At 37.1% G+C, this 13,684-nt stretch overlaps 1 protein-coding gene across 3 annotated transcripts in view; it reads right to left on the reverse strand.

Moving 5' to 3' along the window:
- The window catches only part of LOC6584321 (voltage-gated potassium channel subunit beta-2), a 27,402-nt gene extending 14,956 nt beyond the window's left edge, over positions 1 to 12,446 (reverse strand). For all 3 annotated transcript variants that reach the window (XM_032732008.2, XM_032732007.2, XM_044011707.1), the window contains exons 1-5: positions 12,371 to 12,446; positions 6,819 to 6,902; positions 2,310 to 2,407; positions 1,301 to 1,792; positions 943 to 1,169 (exon numbers count right to left, since the gene is read on the reverse strand). In XM_032732008.2, coding sequence (XP_032587899.2) covers positions 943 to 1,169; positions 1,301 to 1,792; positions 2,310 to 2,407; positions 6,819 to 6,902; positions 12,371 to 12,431 — 962 coding nt within the window. In that variant the 5' untranslated portion in view covers positions 12,432 to 12,446. The remainder of the gene's footprint in view (positions 1 to 942; positions 1,170 to 1,300; positions 1,793 to 2,309; positions 2,408 to 6,818; positions 6,903 to 12,370) is intronic.
- Between the last annotated feature and the right edge of the window lie 1,238 nt (positions 12,447 to 13,684).

A 13,684-nucleotide genomic window follows, 5' to 3' on the forward strand; every position in this document is an offset into this window, starting at 1 on the left:
AAATGTTGTTCATAGTTCGCGCTTTGTCTTAACTAACAAAGTATAGGGAATCGAAAAGCTATTGGCTCAATATATCCATCATTCCAACCGCATTGTTTTGAATGCCAGCCTGAATATTCAACTGGCGGTGCATGTCTCGGCTAGTTGGTGCTTCTTCTTCTTCTTCTTTCTGCTCACACATGTTCAGTGTTGTAAATGGATGGCAATCGCACGCTGAAAGCTGAACGCTAAAAAGCTCTTGCACACCAAATGCATACGCGCGCATTCAAAAGCTTCCCCAGTGACAGTGACAGAGTGACAGAGCTTGCCAGTCGACGCTCGCTCAATTATTGCCACTGGGGAACATATGGAGATGCGAATGTAATTATATAGATTATCTATATAGTTGAACAACATTTAATAAGCTTCGAGTAAGGAGAGATTGTTGTTATGTCTTGAAAGCACATTAAAGCTTGCAAATAAAGCTTTCAGTAAGCTTTTGCTGGCCTTCGACTGTTCAGATTTCATAACAAGTAAGTCTAGAGCGGCTAATATCTATGTATTATGTAGGCTACAGGCAGTTCAGCCTATGAGCAACGCTTCGGTCTCGTAAACTACAAAAGCTAAAAGCTTAAAATTAGTATTTTCATATATTTCCATACCGAATGCACACCTGGGGTAAAGCTATTTCCAATATCTGTTTAGATTATCTTGATATCAATATAAAGAAAAAAAATCTATTTATAGATTTTGATTTGTGATTTTTGGCACGACAAATAAAATATTCTGTTAAATGAACCTGCTCTATGTTCAGATCATTAATGAACTAGAAATGTCTATATATACTCACATAAATAAGCAAAATTCTTGATAGCAGCAGTTCAGAGTGTTCACTGCTCCGTACTATGAGATTTCTTATAAACATATACTATATGTAAAATCGTAATTGCTTTAGTTACTCACATGATGCGATGGTAGGCATCCGATTGCGTTTGGGCACATGTCACGGATTGCTCGGACTCCGTAGAATCATCGCGCAGCGTGGCAACGCCGAGCGGTAGGATGGGTATTATAGCAGCTGTTGCAGCTGCCGCTGTTGCCGGCGGTCCCGCCAATGCCGCCGTGTATGCTATCGGCGGCGTACCGGTAAACGTTTGCGTCTGCGGAGATGGTGTCGTGCTAACGGCCTCCTATGCGAAGCGAGCCACAGGAAGAAAAACACAAATGGAATTTAAGCGTATATATAGTGTCTAGATATCGGACAGATGGTACGGTGCAGTGCACAATATATATAGTATATAGGAAGAACACAATCAAAAACCTTGAATTCGGCGGATTCCTGTATGGAGTAGCGTTTGCGTTCGTATTGAATTTCCCGCTCAATCGAGCGACTGCGAAAGGCGGGCGGCAGCGAGCGATCCGGCGGTGTTTGCAACTTGGGCGTGTCCGGCGTATGAACGCGTCCGCTGGCGCTCACCTGTGTGGTAATGCCCTGTTGCAGCTGCAATTGTTGGCGTTGCTGTTGCTGTTGTTGCAGTAGCTGTTGTTGCTGTTGTTGTTGTTGCTGTTGTAGCTGTTGTTGTTGCTGCTGCTGCTGTGAATGCGACGAAGTTGTTGGTGGACTTTTCTCTTGTTGCTGCTGCTGCTGTTGTTGCTGTTGCTGCTGCTGTTGCTGTTGTTGCTGCTGCAGCTGCTGTTGCTGATGCTGGTGTAGCTGCTGCTGCTGTTGCCGCTGCTGGTTCTGCTCCTCGCGCTTTTGCTGGCGCCGTATCTCAAAGTCCAGCAAACGCGCCTCTCGTTGCTCCTTGTCGCGCTGTTTACATGCAATTGTTGCAAAGTGCATTTTAACTATAAGTTACTCAGCTCTGCGGCCATTTTAATTGATTTGCCTAATTACGAGCGATACACTTGTGCAGAGTTACTCGGGCATCGGGCCTTAAGTTGACGCGAGATGCGAGATTTAAAAAAATATAAACTGTTTTGTTTGCGTTTTTTAATTGGGTTTTGCTTTGCTTTAGATTGGTTGCGTTTGCTTTTGCTTTTGCTTCTGCTTTTGTGTTTGCTTTTGTTTTTGCTTTGGTTTTTGCTTTTGTATTTTACTTTTCTGTTGTTATTTAGATTGTCTTCTGTCTTGTTCACGCACACGCACGGGCACACTCACACGCACAAGCACACACGCACAGCGAGAGAGTAATTTAGGCAGAGAGCGAGAGTGGGAGAGGGGAGAGAGGCAGACAGGGTAACAGTGAGGTAGAGAGAGAGAGAGAGAGAGGGAAAGAGGGAAAGAGGGAGAGCGGAGAGCGGAGAGACTCGCACACTGACACACTCACCTTGTAATTGATAGCGTCCTGCTCTTCCTTTTTGGCCTCACGTTCGTTGCGCTGACGATCGCGTTGCTTTTCCTCGTCGGTTTGCGCTGTTTTGCTGTCTGCCGTCGCATAATGCCGGTTTAAAATTGCGCATAGAAGAGAAACAGAAACAGAAACGGAAATGCCGATTGATAACCAACTATGTACAGCTAAATGAATTGCCAACGTGATTGACGTGCTGGCATCTTCTTCATCTTCTTCTTCTTCTTCTTCTTCTTCTTCATCTTTAACTTTAACTTCAGCATCCGCTGGCAAACATGCGCACGAAATCCTTCTCCGAAATTAAAATCAATCATGAGCAATTCACGAGCAGACAAAAAACCAAAAACAAAATAAAATCAAATAAAACGAACGCAAAATGAATAAACATCTATAGCTATTATAAGTAACTATAACTATATATTATATATGTACATATGCAACTAATTGGAGAGAAACATTTACGGGTTTTAGCGGGATCATCGGCATGCCATCAAACTAAGAGAACTTACCGGGAAGAAACCAAACTACACAAACAAACAAATTAACCAACACACACAAACTTACGCAAACACAAGCCGAAAGCTAGAAGAGATCAACAAAAATGAACTAGTTCTAATTAGCTACAATCAGTTCCCTGTCGTTCGCATTCCGGCGTGCACAATGCAGAGACGAGTTACTACTATTTACATAAACTTACGAAATCTAGCTAGAGATAGATAGAGAGAGAGAGAGAGAGAGAAAGAGACTAAGAGCAAGAGCGAGTGCTACGAATAAGCGAAACTATAATTTTATTTTACTGGTATGCAGTTGTTGTTGTACTTATGTATGTATGTACATTTCTTAGAGGAGTGAGTGTATTTAGATTTTTTGGGTTCTTTGGGTATATATGCTGAACTATGTGTCTAGCCTGAAGGTATACTACGATATTTTCTATTGATTTTTGGGCGAATTTCAACTTCATCTATAAACTTTTTTTTTTTATAATTTATTAAAGCCACACGGGGTACCTAGTAACCCCTTTGTGAGCTTATTAATCTATAAACTAATCCAGATCAAATGAATCTTTACTCATGGATATGTGTATATGTATGTATATATATGCATATATGAACAAAACCAGCTAAAAATCGCTGAGCATAAACTGATTTGGGAGAAGAATTTAGCTTTCTTATAAGCAAAAGCTAAGTTTTGGATATGAGCTGTACTATATATATATATGTATTTCTATGAAATTTTTACTACGAAACTAGCTCAAATTTATAGTAAAGCCGGGCATTATATAATCATAATTGTATTTCATATATATTACTATGTTATTCTCCTTCAGTAAAGCCAAAAGCCTTAGAGCTCTACAAGCTAATATATATATATATTTATATATATTGATTCATTTGAACTAGTTCTTCCTTTGGTTTGCATTATTATTATGTGTTATTAGTGTTATTATATTATTCATGGTGGTCCGCAGCTAAGTGCAGGTAAACTACCGTCTTGGCCCTTTGGCACCTGTCTAATTGAATAAGTTCGTAAGTTTTGCTTTTAGCCCATTGTCATTGGGGAAAAAAACGGAAGCTTCGCAACCTTCAATTTGTGTTAATGCATTTTATGCATACATACATACATAGATGCATAAGTATTGCATACAGACATACATACCAGATTGTTGTTGCTGTTGTTTGTTTTATTTTTTGTGTGCTTGTGTTAGTTGTGCTGCTTCTTCATGTTCTTCTTCTTCCTCTGCCTCTAGTTGTTTGTTTTGCTTTGAGCGCAATAATTGTATTAAATGTGATTACATATTCACATATATACGGATGTATGTAGGTGTGTGTGTGTGTAGTTGTGTGGGTGGCTGTATGATGTATGTGTGTGTGTGTGTGTGTGTGTGTGTGTGTGTGTGTGTGTAAGTGTAATATAACCTTTGGCAATGGGAATCACTTGAAGCGAGAATTATGAACAGAGACGCGACGCATTCTACTTATGGACTTACGATACTACATCTAAAGTCTCTCTCTGTGTGTGAGTGTGTGTGTGTGTGTGTGTGTGTGTGTGTGTGTGGGTGTGTGTGCATAAGTATACAACAATAGCAAACCAAACGAAACGTAATGAAAATGAAAATTGCGAACTAACAAAACGAAACTTTCTTTGCAAACGAAACGTTGGCCTAAATAATGCCCAGCAAAACAATTCAATTTCATTTGAAAATAATATGAATTATAATAATAATGAAAATATATAATAATAATGATTCTTATATTTTTTTAGTGATAATAATTTTAAGACTAAACACAAATTATGCGTTAATTGTTAATTTCAATTATAGGCAACACTACGAGACCAGAGAGACAGACAGAGACAGAGACAGAGAGAGAGAGAGTGAGACAGATAGAGAGAGAGAGAGAGAGCGAGAGAGACAGAGCGAACTAGCGAGCGAGCGAGCGAGCAAGAGCGAAAGATTGAGAGTGAGATAGGCATACTCCTTACCTCTAGATGTGTTTGTTGTTGTTGTTCATTGTTGTTGTTGTTGTTGTTGATAATGAAGTTGTAGTTGATGTTGATGTTTTTGTAGCTGTAGTTGTTATTGTTGTAGTAGTTGTTGTTGTTGTTGTTGTCGTTGGTGGTTACAGTGGGTGTGTCGATTGTATGAGATTCGAGCATTAAAAATTTTGCAACCTTGCGAGTGCGTGTGTTGCGTGTGCAAAGCAGCGGAAAGTTCTTCTTCTTGTTTCTTTTTTAGTTTTATTTTTCTTTTTATTTGCTTGTTTACTTTTTTTTTTTTTAATTTCGTTAAATATCATTTAAATTTAATTACGTATTTGATTTGCTTGTTTGTTGTTGCTTTTAAATTGAATTGGTTTTCTTTTTTGGAGGGGGGAGGAGGTTTTGCATTTGCGTTATTTGAATTTAGATATTAATTTATTTTCGCATGTTTTTTTTTTTCTTTGCTTTTTGCTTTTTGTTATTTTGTTTAGGTCATTTTGAGCAGCGGCGGCGGCGGCGTTTTACGGCGAATTTTAGCAGCATGTGAGCATGTATGTGTGGCGCATACCATGAAGAGAGGCAGATAGACAGAGTGAGAGATAGAGAGAGAGAGAGAGAGAAAGAGAGAGAGGGAGTGATAGATTGATAGAGAGAGAGCGAGAGTGGGGAGAGGAGCACGGGCAGTTAACCGTTACAACCGGGCACAACGAATTATCGAACAAATGGCAGCAGCTGCATATACAGTGACACTAGCTGCATGTGTGTGTGTGTGTGTGAGTGTGAGTGTGTGTGTGTTTATTGCTGTTGTTGTTTGTTTAGCGTTCTGTTTTGTTTTGCTTTCGAGTCGAGGAAACACTGAATATACAAATACACTTGCAGCTATGCTAACATGTGTTTCAGTGTGTCTGTGTGTGTGTGTGTGTATATGAATGTTTATGTGTGTGCGTGTGTGTGTGTGTGGCAAGTTTTACATATACGATCTTGCTAGAATTTGTAGCTGAGCTGTGGCAGTTACGTGGTCGTGGTGGTGGTGGGCGGTGGGCGTGTCAAGGTGGTTTAACGACACAATATCAAAGAAAAGAAAAGAAACAACAAAATTGTGAATGATTAATAATTTTAGTTGAAAACATTTTGCTTTGCTTTGCTTTGCTCATTTCAACTTAATGAAACTATATTTTGCTTTGTTTTACTTATTTTTAAAGCAAAAACAATTGAAATACACTCGGTTGCAGCAGCAGCCACAGATAAAACACGGAAATCAACCAAAAATACAATAGAATTCCCTTTTAAATTCTAGACTAATCCTAACTAAGAGAACCCTAATATCTATATAAGTTTCTAGATTCAATGTGAATGTTTAGCTAAATTACTAACTCTTTCTTTTTCTTCTATTTAGAATTTCTTATTTCTATCAAAATGAAGTCAAAACGTAAAAGTAGATAACTGAAATTTGTGACAGAGTTGTATTTGTGTTGTACTATATAATATATATATATAGGTACATATAGTATATAGCATTTACTTTTTTTAGTACATGGTAGTTAGCACTCGTACTACACGATAGCAGTCTCATGTTTAGTAAACGTACCAAGAGTTTCGATAGGTACACAATCAATATTTTAGTTATACATATACATATATAATTGATACTGATAGTTTAGCATAGTATATAGTATTTTTTATTTTTAATTTTTTTTTTTTTATGTTGTTTTACTTTTTTTTTTTTTTTTTAGGTATATCTAGTATGAGTATACGAGTCAGGTTCACTTAGTTACATACGTACGTATACAAACGCAAGAATATATTTAATCGAACTGTAAAACAGAGCAAGAGACTGGGTACATTTAGAGACTTGCCGTTATAAGAGGAAGGAACAACCAAAGATCCAAAATGAAAAACCAAAATAAGAAAAGGAAAACGAGTATATCAACCAAAGACCGGAAAAAGTTTATGAAAAGACGTACAGAAAATCAAAAATGCTGCAACACCTATATCGTACATGCAACTCACTTGAGGAGCCGCCGCCAGCGCCAGGTGGCGGATAGGAAAACCAAAATTGATGTGCCAGTTTGAAATGGCCCAATGGTGGGCTTGCTGCAAAAAAGAAAAAAAGAAACAAAAACTCAAATAATATATATATATATATGGAGCGAGAAAGAGAGATAGTGAGAGAGAGAGAGAGAGAGAGAGAGAGGGAATCAAGTTTGATATATAATCGAAAATATATATATATGTATATGTATGTATATATTTGTGAATATGCCAAAGCCACAGCCATTATATTGTGTGTGCCTAGGGCCTATTAAAAAACTTCGACTTGTCGATGCAGCAACAACAACAGCAATTTTATAAAATAACTTTTTCCCCCATTCTCTTAAGCTGTTATAAAACTGCAGATAGTTTTTGGCTTAAATAGCTTTTATAATTAATACTAATTTTTAGAAAATTTAGTATTTATTTTTCTTTGTATACTAAAATTATGTAAGCACAAAAATGCAAAAGTTCATACTTCTTAAAAACTTAAATAGCCTCAAATATGTATGAACTTATAACATTTTTTATACCCTGAACCCATTGAAAATGGGAAATCAGGGTATAATGGTTTTGTTTTTTATACTGGAAATTTGATTATTCAAAATCTTTGTCTGATTTATAGAAGAGAAATAGAATTTAAAAATATATTTTCATATGACTATTCTTTAAATTTGCAATAGAAGACAAGTAAGAACTTTGCAGGCGGGCATTACCGACTACAGAACTCACTTTCACTATACTAAATTTGCCCCACACCCCCATGGTAGTAGATATATATATCTGCCATATATTGTTGAGCTTTTGCGAGTATATGTTTTATATTTCAGCTCTCTAGCCCTCTAGCTAGGAAGATGCATTATCCGATTTGTCACTCCTCTAGTGGGCGGCAATCTTGATTCCTTATAATTCCTGCATACATGTGACAAATGTGATGCTCAATTAGCCTCTAAATAGCCTCTAAATAGTCTGCATTCATACGGAAAAAGAGCCAGACGGACGGACAGATGTACAAGAAGACAGTTTCACGGACTGCAGGACATTCGTATTTTTATATAATAAATTTTGTATTTATTTTATAAATTTTAATATGCCAAATTTTTGCAAAACTAATTTTAATTTTCTTTTTTTTAATAATATAAAATTTTTGTTTTGTTCTATTTAAACAAAAATAATAATAACAAAAAAGAAATTAAAAATAAAAAAAAAAAACCTTCAAGCTGACATAAAAAATATAAAAAAAAAAATCCGTCTAAGCCAACACTCAAGCAATTGACCTGATTTTCCACATTCATAGAACATTTTGAATGAGAAAAAAGAAAAATAAAAACAGAAAACGTCAAAAAAAAAAAAAAAAAAAAAAAAAAAAGGAAAACATTTTTAGCTCCCCTCTGGAGCATCGTAACTTGCATTCAAATTCTCTATAAATATGAAATAATCTAACACAATAAACAACAAAAAGGAGAGAGATTAAAAGAGTGAGAAAGTGAGAGAGTAAGAGAGAGAGAGAGACAGATGTATTCAAGCAATGCCTATGCTACTATTTACACCCTAGCATTGGGCTTAGCCGCTATGTAGGTCAGGATGTGACCCAATTGCAGTCGAGTATTGCGGAAATGCTGATCATGGCATAATTGGCTAACCACGTGGCACGTGGCACGTTGTGCCGGCTACCCTGTAAATTGTTGTGTGTGTTTGTATATATATGTGTGTGTGTGTGTGTTGTGGTCGCGCTGCATACTCACCAAATAAGTAAAGAAACGCGTACTATTTTTCTTGAATTTTACAGGGTAAACAAACAGTTGGATTTTGGGTTTAATATTCTGTTGACTGCGTTTTCAGCAACATTTAATAACTCGACTGGCTTATGACCTTTTTATATTGAATGTGGCATTAGCATGTGGGTGTGTGTGAGTGTGCACACAAGTGCATCAGTATGTGATATATGTATATATGGACATGTGCATATGTACATACATCCATATATATGTAAATAATATATTTATAGCTAGAGTTGAACTTTCAACAGTTTACTGAAGTCACACTCCCACAGTCACACACACACACACACACACACACAGACGAGAGAGAGAGATGGGCGAACGCACAACAAGCAACAACAATAAGGAACAACGTTCACGAACGGAATCCTTGAAGCAGGAAAATAGCTCGGCTTAAGTTGCTGGCGATTAACCGGTTAAAATGTTGAACGAAATTTCACTAGTTAAATATGTTGAAACGTTTAATTGATAGCTGCTGGGCCAGAGAGCTGCTGTCGCATCTGCAGCGCTTTCAAAGTGTAATTTAATATGGGAACCTACTGCTACGCTGGACTCGACACTCGACACTCGACACAGTGCTGCGCTGCCGTTTATCGCGAGTCGTGGAGGGTTCTGCAAGTACGAACAAGTATCAAAACGCCAGCAGCATCAAATGTTTGTCGTCGGCCTTCGCAATGCAAAGCGCTGTCGCTGTCGCTGTTGACGCTGCCGTTGCCGTTGCTGTTGCTGTTGTCGTTGCTGTTGTCGTTGCCTTTGCCTTTGCTGTTGACGACGCGTTGTAGGCAACGCCATTTCAGTTCGCTGTCGGCGGCCATCGGCGTTCGGCTGTCGGCAATCGGCAATCGGCAATCGGGTGGCATTCGGCTCACCGTTTTGCGCATTCGTTTTTTCGCTTACATTGCAGTTGCAGCGAATGTCTCAAGCAGCCCGACCCAGTGTGCCAGTCTTAGCGCGCGCTCGCTCTCCCTCTCTCGTTCACTGTCTCTCACCCACACTCACACTCACACTCTCTCGCATTTCTTTCACTCTCTGTGTGTCAAGCGGACGCTGTCTCTCCGTCTTTCGTTCTCTTCTGCCGCTGTGCTTCGTTATTAACGTCGCTTTTCTTTTAATTGGCATTAACGATTTCAAGCCAAAAGCAAGGTGCATAAGGCGAAAACGTATGCAACAACTACAAGTACATACATTTGCATGCATGTGTGTGTGTGTGTGTGCGTGTATGTGGCACATGACAAGCGCAAATAAACAATATAATTATTGTTTATATGCCCAAATATTTAGCTGATGTGATTTCGTGCTTAGCTAGTATGGCTGGCAAATCGCCAGCCGCAGCATATTGCTGACATCATCATCGTCATCGTCATCATCATCATCATCATCATCATCGAAATACGCCCCACAAAACTTGCCGCAAAATGCGAGCAGCGAAAGCCTTGAACTGAAAAAAAAACACTCACACACAAACACACACACACACAGGCAAGTATTAAACTGCATAATGCATTGATCAAGCACACTTGGCTATGATCGTGGCCATGAGACTAACTAACTGGGCTAATCGATCCGAATATGCTAACTGCCCTTTATATAAGCTCTACTGCTACTCACATACAGTTAATTGTGTGCCAATTTACAGGTAATTGGATAGTAGCTTCTTCTTCTGCAGCCTAGTTGCTGTTGCTATTGCTGTTGCTGTTGCTACTGTTGTTGTTGTTGTGGTTGTTGTTGATGTTGTTGTTGTTGTTGTTGTTGTTGGTGTTGCTGCTGTTGCTGCTGTTGTGGCCGGAACTAATGACACAATAAGTCAGCATATATTTTCTATATCGTATGCAATTAGCTTACGTAGTTAGTTGAATTATTCATTTATCCTATACATAGTAGCAACTAATTTTCTTAAGGTAATCAACTGGGAGGAGGCAGCACGTTAATATCGTGCGCTACATAATAAAGAAGCTAATGCACACACACCCACACACACACACACACACACACATACATTATATATATACATTATTTAGCATATATATATATATATGTATTATATGTGAACAATTCGTGACACAGTCCATTTATTATGGCTTAGCCATGGACAATATGCATACAGGAACTATTATACACTTTGCTTAACGGAGAACATAAACAAAAAGGACACTCGAGAAAAGTTGATATATATGTATATATAAATATATATGTATAGAGTATATACATATATCTATATATATATGTGGTAGGCACTTGAAATTTTTGGTTTCTTATGCGTATCATAAGGCATTACCATTGGCCAAAGACGCGTTGCCAAAACCGGAACAAGCTAAACCAGGGCACGTTTTTGATGCGTGAAGTGAGACTTGTCGGGGACTTGCAATGTGTGTGACTGTGGCTGCTGGACTTGATTGTGCGACTGTTGTGGGCACATCGGCTCGCTGCTGCTGCTGCCCGGACTATGCACATTGTCTCATAATGGATGCCTGATTACGGCCAGAGAACGAGCGACCTAGCACATGGTTAAAACTCTAACGAGCCACGACGGAGCGAAATACCGAAACATCAGCAAAAACTCTCACTCTCTGTGCTTGCTCTTATTTATTCTGTTGCTGTTGCCGCTGCTGTTGTTGTTGTTGTTATTGTTGTTGCTTTTCCTTCATTTCGTTTTCAGCTGGGAGAGCGCACGGCTCTCAGCACGTCTGCGTGGGAATGTAGGAATTCGCCGAAGGACCCAGCAGGAACTGTCCATGACACTCAGCCAGCCAGCCAGCCCGCCCACGCACAGCTCATTTTTGCATTTTAAACAGTCCATTTCCATGGCCAGATTCCAAGTTTTGATACACTGATGTTTTGATTGAGTTATGCATATTTTATATAATATTTAAATACTAAAATATATTAGATATATCAACTCCCTCCTGCATGTATATAGATAGTTCCCAAATAGTTTAGTTGGAACTACAAGAATTGACTGTTCGAATTTGAATTGTTTGCGCACAGCATCAGCAAAGCTTTTATCGAATGCCGATAGTCAAACCAGCTATCGAATAGTTATCGATATCGACATTTAAATCGGAACAGCAATATCGTAGCTTCAAAAACGTTTCATGAATCTCAATTGAGTAGAATTTTGAGCTTATTTTTCTTAATGTATTCAACTTCCATGATTGCTCGTACTTTTCGCTTTGATATGGAAAATTCCATAGACCTAACGTCATACGCCCACGCAAAACTTAAAGAGCACAAGCGTAGGCATTGCGCAGGTCCTTAAAAGAAAAGCAAATAAAACAAAGTAAATAATAAAAACAAATGAAACATACTGGAAAATCTTAAGCAAAATTTAAATTTAAAATTCTAACATGTTTTCAATATACAGTAGAATCCAGTTATAAAGACTCCGCTTATAGCGTCTGTACGGTTATAGCGATGAAAATTCTGGTCCCCAGACTAACTTTTATGAGCAAACCGGATTCTACTGTACTTCTATTAAAAGCCTAAGCTTTAAAAGCTTCCTAAGAGCCGATATTCAATCTCAGCAGCTATTTAGGTTCAACGCCAGTAGTAAAATAATAATAATATTTATAATATTAATAATTTTTCAAATATTGTATATAGATTGCAAAATATATAAAAAATAAATAAACAAATAAATAGACTAAAATTATGGTATTTATGAAATATTTAAAATATTATATTTATACTTCATATATTTGAAAAATATCATATCATATTTAATATGCAGTTTTTCAACCTTTTTATACTCACCCAGGAAAGTGAAACAGGTATATTGGTTTTGTAGAATGTCCGTGCATCTTTTCGCCTCCATCCATCCATACGAAAGCAAATCATTTAGCCGCTATTGAAGCTAGCGACTTGAAATTGGCACCCTAGAATTATCAAATTTGCAAATTTTCCCGATTCTCCCACTAGGAGCATATCAAATCGGAAAATACTTTTTCCGGTGTCTCAGAAGCCGTGGTAGTTGAGGTGATTGAGAGCTGCAATTTTGTATGTATATAAATATGAGGGATATATCGACGGCCACTGGATATGGCAGCGTTTGGGCCGTGAATGAGTGTGCTGCAGTCGGTAATGCCCGACAGCAATGCATTTACTTGCTCAATGGTAGAGAAATATTCAAATAGAATTAGAGAAAGCCCAGTTTTTGTAATAAATAGATATATTTAATAATATCAACTTCGTTTTATGCTTTATTTTTTTATTGAGCACTCGACCTGTCCCAAATGTGCGATAAGTTTTGGTTAAATTATTTTACAAATTGACACATTCGTCGATTTACATACATCATATGTTCTTGTTTCTAAATTTTTGGAATTTCGCATGTTTTTTCATCTCATTTTTTTTTTCTTTTTTTTTTCATTTTTTTTTTTCTTCAATAAAATATATATGTATATAGATATATATACATATGTATGCATACATATATATACAAACGGAAAACATCTTTGACAGATCTCGTTGCGATGACAATTTTCTTCAGTTTTTCATAATACATACAAACATACATATTTTGTTTGAAATTTTTGGTTTTGAATTTTCAGTGCAGCCTCAACGCAACGGGTTTTTGTTTTGTTTTGTTTTTTTTTTTTTTTTTACAATTTTATTTTGCCATCAACACAAACATAAACTATATAAATTTTCATTTTGTTTTCTTTGTTTTTGGTTTTGTTTTTCATTTACGCATACGTAAGATTTAAACAATTTAATTACTAAGACTAACAATCAAAGCTGTGCAAATCGAAAAATTTATTTATTTTTGGTTTTATTTTGGTTTTTGTTTTTTCGTATTCCTTTAATTTGTTTTTATTTATTTAATAATTTGTATCTTCATTAAATATATATATTAATATATATATTTAGTTAGTTTTTTTTTTTTTTTTTTGGTTTTATTTGTTCTTTTGTGTGTACTTTTGATTTTCGAAACGCCAATCAATTCCACATTCGCTGATTTTGATAAAATAGCGATTGCCAGTGTTGAAAAATTCCATCTGCTTGAGATATGGAAGATTAAAACCAGTTTCTATAGTTCTTTTCTTTTGCTGTTTGGGTTTAGTAATT

This window comes from Drosophila mojavensis, unplaced genomic scaffold (genome assembly GCF_018153725.1).
Source record: "Drosophila mojavensis isolate 15081-1352.22 unplaced genomic scaffold, ASM1815372v1 contig_136, whole genome shotgun sequence".
Taxonomy (NCBI): Eukaryota; Metazoa; Arthropoda; class Insecta; order Diptera; family Drosophilidae; genus Drosophila; species Drosophila mojavensis.